This window comes from Tupaia chinensis, unplaced genomic scaffold (assembly GCF_000334495.1).
Source record: "Tupaia chinensis unplaced genomic scaffold, TupChi_1.0 Scaffold000330_1, whole genome shotgun sequence".
Taxonomy (NCBI): Eukaryota; Metazoa; Chordata; class Mammalia; order Scandentia; family Tupaiidae; genus Tupaia; species Tupaia belangeri.
The window spans coordinates 3044092-3051082 of NW_006159824.1; the positions used below are offsets into that span (position 1 = coordinate 3044092).

Consider the following 6991-nt stretch of genomic DNA (forward strand, 5'->3'; position numbering starts at 1 on the left):
GCCAGACAGACAGAGACAGACAGAGAGACAGAAAGCGAGAAATCTCCCCCCAGGGGGGATGGCCACGCTGCAATACCTTCTCCTCTTCAGGATTTTGGGCACTCACGCACATATGCCTGGAGTATTTTACAAACTATTAGGTCTGGAACTCAAGCCACAGAGTTGGCCAAGTGAGCACCTTAACCACCATGCCACCTGCTGGCCCCATCATATATACATATATACAATTTTTAAAATTTACATTTAATCACTGAACATCTTTATAGCATACAACATGGTTTTCCCAGCATGAAGACAGTCTGTATTAGTCAAGTCAAATACATTACCATATATCTTATCATCAACAGGTAATTTTTCATTTTTGTATCTATTAAATATTTTTTTTCCGTGATCTGACCTCCCACCCCTATAATCCACCCCTCCTATACTGTCTCTAGTATCTACAGCTGCTCTCTGTGCTATTGTACCTTCTAACCTTTCAGTTTCTGCTTCCAACTGCGGACATTTGGTATATATTAAGTGGGGGCATACAATGCTTGTCTTTCATAGTGTGGCTTGCTACAAATAGTTAAGTTAAAAACTGAAATGCTCAACAGATAATAACCCATTTCTTTATCCCATAAATGCCTTGTGAAGCTAAATAATGTGATTAAATGTATAAAAGAAATGGAAAAAAAATGTCAGATCACTGGGATTTGAAATGCGATTGACCATGTGGGAGTCCAGTGCCCTTAGCCACCATGCCATCTGCTGGCCCTCCTGGCATGAGTTTTAAGCCCCCAGGTTTGGGACTTGAACCACCGTCGATTATGTGTAAGTCCAGAGACAAAGCTATTATGCCATCTGCTGGTCCCAGTCATGACAAAAATTTAAAACTAAAAACAAACAAACAAATAAACAAAAACACGAAATGTGAGGCCCAGCCATGTGCAATGCCAAGATACTGCACTCCACAACCTGGGACCACATGAAATGCCTGGATTTGATATTTGGTCAAACCTGAAGGCTGAGTGTGGTAGTGTGTGCCTGTAATTTCCACTGGGAGATAGAGGCAGACGGATCACAACAAGAAGACCCTGTCGTGTCAGACAGACAGTATACAATATGAGATTTCCCATCTAGAATACACTGCATAGTGGCTTAATCATGCATGTTATCATCAAGAAATGATTTTCTATTTCTTATTTTCTTGTTTCATATATATACATATATAATTCCTCCTACTCCACCCTCCCATTTCTCACCCTCCTCCCACACTGTTTCTGGTATCTGCAGTTGCTTTCCATTCCTTTTTTCCCCCTCACATTATACTGATTCACAAAATATCTTAATTAGTCTAACTACTTTCAGTAGTAAGTTCAGCTGATATATACATATCTGTGAACACACGTTTGACTTTAGGCATGAAACTCTGTGAGTAGAATGAATATACTATAAAGTAGCACCTAGCTGAGGCTATTCAGCCTACTGTGGTCATTAAATAGTTATTCTTTAATGTATTTTATAAAAAATGTTTAGAGAATTTTGCTTAAGACTTAAAGTCAGGCAGGAAACTTTTGAATAGGAGAATTCTTGTTAACTTAATTTCAGAAAGTGGTAAAATAGCTGTGGAGTACAGACCTAGTGAGGAGATTGTAGACACAAGAAGTGCAGAACTACATAATTTTAATCAAGTATGTGGACATGAATGCTGGAGGGTTATAGAATCAGTGTAGCAATAATTCAAATTGATCTGCTGGTTTTGGAAGTCTTGGGTTTGTATCTTTCTTTTTAAAAGAATTATTTATTGAATTTTATTTATTATTATTATTGTTTTTGAAAATTTGCTATAGGGCAGGTGTGCTCACCAGAGAGAGACAGGGAGGGAGGAGGAGGAGAAGGAGGAGAGAGAGAGAGAGAGAGAGAGAGAGAAAGAGAGAGGCAGAGAGAGGGAGAGCGAATAAGCTACCAGGTTTGGGCTTGAACTGCGGTTGGCCATGTGGGAGTTCAGTGCCTGAACAAACACGCCTCCTGCTGGCTCCTATATCATTCATTAGAAAATGTGAAACTCTGAAACTGCTTTCGAGTACATAGGATTTCTGGGGCTTTTCCCGAAGCCCTGGCCCTTGGTTCTGACTCTTTATTTGATGCTTGGAGAGCAAAATTGAAGACTATGAGAGTACTATCTTAGTTGTGGACACAATAGGCTTTCCCTCCAGGCCTTAGGGATGCTGTGCTGCTCGAACCATAGGCCTTTGTAGAAGTCCCCTCCCAGGGACTTGGGAGCAAAGTAACAATGGCCTTAAGTGTGATTATGCTACAGCCTTAGAAAACTATTAGATTGTCAGGAAAGTCATGACACATTTTTTCTTTAAGAGAGATTTTTGCTATTAGGGTGTGTGTACTTGCTGGAGAGACAGAAAGTGAGAAGTGATCCCAAGGGTGGTGGCCATGCTACAATCCCTTTTCCTTCACCCTCCTCCTGGGATTTTGGGTACCCATGCACACATGCCTGGCCTGAGTTTTTTTTTTTTTTAATTATTTTATTTAACTTTATTTATTTGATTTAATTTGACCAGAGGTGGGGAGAGAGAGAAAGGAAGGGAGAAAGCAAGCTGACAGGTCTAGGATTCGAACTGCAATTGGCCATGTGGGAGTCCAGTGCCCTTAGCCACCATGCCACCTGCTGCCTCTCCGGCAGAAATTTTAAACCTCTAGGTCTGGGACTCGAACCATGGTCGATTATGTGTAAGTCTAGAGACATAGCCTTTATGCCATTTGCTGGTCCCTCTCATGATGCATTTTTGTATACAAAAACAGAAAAATATGTCATGACTTTCATGACAGCCTAATATGCCTGCCTTTCAGGTACAGTGTGTTACTGTTAAATCTAGCATGGAATATTTTGCTGAAGAACCTGTCTGTAAATCAATTTTATGAAAGCCCTTAATTAAGGATTAAGTTGCTAAGGTGATTTCTAAAAGAAAATATTCATGATTTACTGCACATAGAATTTTTAAAAATGAGCAAAAGATATGTTTTATGTCCTTGGGAATTTAAGTTGAAGCTCTAATTTGATTACAGAAAATCCTTGAACAATGTAGGAGTAAAGAAGTGATGTTGCCCCACACATTGAAAATCCTTGTGTTACTTTTGCATCCCATAAAACTGCTGTGACTGGCAGTCTTATTGATAACACAAGCAGCCAATTTGCACATTTTTTTATGCAATATACAGATATATACTGTATTCTTACAGTTACATAAGCTGGAGAAAAGAAAATATCATTAAGAAATTATAGGCAGAGAAAATACATATCAACTGTAATATAAGAAAATATCATTAAGAAATTATAGGCAGAGAAAATACTTATCAACTGTGGTATATTTTCCAACAGATTCATTGAAAATTATAATTCACAGACAAGTAGACCCATGCAGTTCAAACCTATGCTGTTCAAGGGTCAACTGTATTTAACTCACCCCAACATTTTGAAGTGGTTTGTTTGGAAGAAGGCAGAGAAAAGTAGTTATATTCTGAAAAGGTATTTGAAGTTTTTTCTTTCTTTTTTTTTTTTATGTGAAATAATTGTTTAAATCAGCTTAAGTAAGACCAGTCAAGAAAATTCAAACTTTAAGAAATCTAGATTCCGTTGGGAACCAGCAGTTAGCGTAATGTCTAGGTCGCTGGACTCCCACATAGTCGACTGCGGTTTGCGTCCCGGACCCAGTGGCTTAAGACCCACGCTGGGCGCGTGTACGTGTGTGCCCAAGATCCTGAGAGGAGAACGGAGGAGAAGGGATTGCGGCATGGCCATCCCCTCTGGGGGGGTGATTTCTCGCTTTCCTCTGTCTGTCTCTGTCTGTCTTGTGAGCGCACACGCCCTATAGTGAAAGACCTCTTAAAAAAAAAAAAAGAAAAGAAAAGAAAAGAAAAGAAAAGAAAAGAAAAGAAAAGAAAAAAAGGAATCTAGATTCTGGTGAAATATGAGGAAGGCTGTCCACACTGGTTTTAGAAATCCGATTTAAAAACAGCTCCAATGTTAAATCAGGCAAACCTTGGAATAAGTTCTATTTTTTAAAAAAAGAATTATTTATTATTATTATCATCTCATTTAAGATTCTTTATTAACTTGAACAAATACTGTACAATTTTCGAAAGAAATAGCATTTACTTTTATTTCGAGAATCTTAATTATTTTAAAATTTATTTTAAAAAAGTACTTTGTGCCAAGTCACATGCTAGACAGTGGGATAAGAAGTTGAAGCCCCTTCGTAGCATTTATATGCCAGACAATAAACAAGTAAAAGATTGTAAGAAGGCCTGTAGAGGAAGCTGCTGGGTTCTAGTCAATAGAAGTATGCCAAGGGAATTATTTCATATACAGATTTAACATCCTAGGCATCTGCCCATGTGTACACACACGGTAGACATCTGAGAAGCAGTGCCATTATGCCTGTTGGGTTGTCGGAAAAGTCATGATGTATTTTTTTCTATGCTTTTGTCTGTAAAAGTGCATCATGACTTCACCAGTGACCGAGTAGATTAATACTGTGTCGAGCTCATGTTAGATGGGGGATTCTCCATGCCTGAGTTAAGGGCTATTCACTTGGATTCAAACTCTCTCTTCTGAAACAGAACTGTCCACCCCTTGAGCCCTCCTACAGAAATTTTGGAATCATCACAGATTCCATGGTAGCCCCTACCTAAGAGAGTAGTGAATGTATTACCAAACATGGAACAAATGATCCTGAGAGTTTAGAGTTCATGGCAACATTTTGAAAAAGTTACTGAAATGTGTGTTCTCCTGTCTGCCACCCTACTTGACACCCACTTTGCAGATTAGTTGCTCTTCGTGGGAACAGCATGGCTAAGGGGAAGACGACTATCTTTTGGATTTCAACTTGGTGGAGAAGTTCGGGCTGCCAGAACTGAAGTAGCACTTGAGAAGATGTGAGAAGCCAGGTTGTGTGGTTTTCTTAGGAAGATCTGCCACCCTCCCCTCTCCCCACCCTCTTGCAACACCCTTCCCAACAGGGTCTGTGGTCCAAGTCCTATCTTGCTATAAAATGGGCAGGGGCAAAAGATGATTGTTCCCTTAGAAGGGAGGAGGGAGGCTTGTGCCTAGCTACTGTGGAAAAAGGCTCACCCAGGTGGCTTGGAGTCCACCAAGGCAACAGCGTAATAGAGGTTGCCTAAATAAATGAGTAATAAACAAAAGGCAAGATGGGGTGGAGCTGTGCAGGCTTCTAGTTGCTATGGGTACCTGTATGTGTGGTGGAATTGCCCTAATGGCTCCTACCTCCACTGGCTCCTACACTCCACTGTGCCTAAATCCTTCACATGGCATGGCTGGCCTACACGTTTGGATTTACCTTATGCTTACATTGCAGCCCTTGTGGCTGCTGGTCCAGGCAGCTCAGCCTACAGACTGGGCTCAAGTCCTGGATCGGATTATATCTGACTCCTCAGGGCTGACCAAGTCCTGGACTTCTTACCCCTCTCATCATCCACCCAAAACATCCCATGTCCTTACCCCCCCAGCAAATCTTGGGGGCTTTGACTACCTGGAGTCCTCTGCTCCTGCCCAGATGCTGGCCTCACTGGCCCCACCTCTGGAATTAACTGAGACTTTGGCTCCATTCCTGGACACAGACTCAGATCAAGAGATTCCCCCAGAGCCACACCCATTTGCTGTTCTACATCAGGATCTTCATGACAAGCTCTCTGGGCAAGAAATGTTCTCAGAGGTGATTCCTGTGCCAGGCTGGGATCAAAACCATCCCCTAGATGTACTTCCTCAACTCCAAAGTAATGTTCAGACTGTAGGTGAAGATCAGACTGCAGAACACCAGTGGTTTGAAATACATGTTCCACCTTTAGATAGTCAAAGTTTAAAAGCAGCCAAGTTTATTGTTTCACCCAAGGACCTGCAGAAAGATCTAGCTCAGCATCGGCAGCTAGCTACAGTTGTGATTGGAACTCCGGACCTGTTTGCATCAAAACCTCAGCAAGAAGTAACCTTACAGGCTGGTTATGCAGATACTGGTTACTCTGGCGGCATCCTACCTTCAGAATTACAGGTGAATTCAAATGAGCCTGCAGAGTCTCCTGAGCAAGTTCAATTTTCTCAATTCCAGCTAGAGACTCAAACTCAAAATGCTGAGGAAGTCCAACTCCCTTTACAGCAGAAAGAGCCCCTAGCTCAGCCTCCACAGCCCTATGAAGAGGTTGCATCTCCTTTGGCACAGCAGGAGGCCCTAGCTGAGCATCCACTAGCTACTGAAGATGCTGTACCTCAGCTGTCAGTTCCATCTCCAGGTCAGAATGAAGCTCAGCAATCACACTTGCCTAATGTCACAGTTCAACCTGCAGATCTGACACTTGTGATAACTACAGAGGCATATAAAGAAGTTGAACCTTATCCAAGCCCAGAGCAGACCCCAGCTCAGCCTCCAGAGGAAGCTGAGGAGATAGAACTCTCTCCAACCCAACAAGAGGCCCCTGCTCAGCCTCCTGAGCATCCTGGGGAAGTGGAGCCTGCAACCCAGCAAGAGGCCCCAGCTCAGCCTTCAGGCCTTCCTATGGAGACTGAACTTTCTCCCACTGAGCAGGAGCAGCCAGCTCCGCCTTTTGAAACTTCTGGGGGAGTTGAAGCTTCTGAAATTCAGCAAGAGGTCCCTGCTAAGCCCACAGAGCCCTTTGAGGAAGTTAAGCCTTTTCCTGTTCAGCAAGAGGCCCCAGCTCAAGCTCCAGAGTTTGCATCAGAGAGTATAAGTCAAACTCATCAGGTGACAGTTCGACCTCCAGGTCAGAATCAAGTGCCTCATAACTTACCCAGTGTTACAGTTAAACCTGCAGATGTGGTACTTACCATCATGGCAGAGCCCACCAAGGAAACGGAATCTTCTTCAACCCAGCAAGGGGCCATAAGTCAGCTTGGAGGCCCGCTTATAGAAGCTGAACCTTCTCTTGGTGAGCAGGAGCAGCTGCCTCAGCCTTCTCAGTCTTA

The 6991-nt window shown here is 42.4% G+C and overlaps 1 protein-coding gene across 1 annotated transcript in view; it reads left to right on the forward strand.

Annotated features, from left to right (window-relative positions):
* The window catches only part of LOC106733180 (leucine-rich repeat-containing protein 37B), a 75683-nt gene that overhangs the window by 26378 nt on the left and 42314 nt on the right, over positions 1-6991 (forward strand). The window contains exons 4-5 of the mRNA XM_027773209.1: positions 3377-3523; positions 4821-6985. Coding sequence (XP_027629010.1) covers positions 5238-6985 — 1748 coding nt within the window. The 5' untranslated portion in view covers positions 3377-3523; positions 4821-5237. The remainder of the gene's footprint in view (positions 1-3376; positions 3524-4820; positions 6986-6991) is intronic.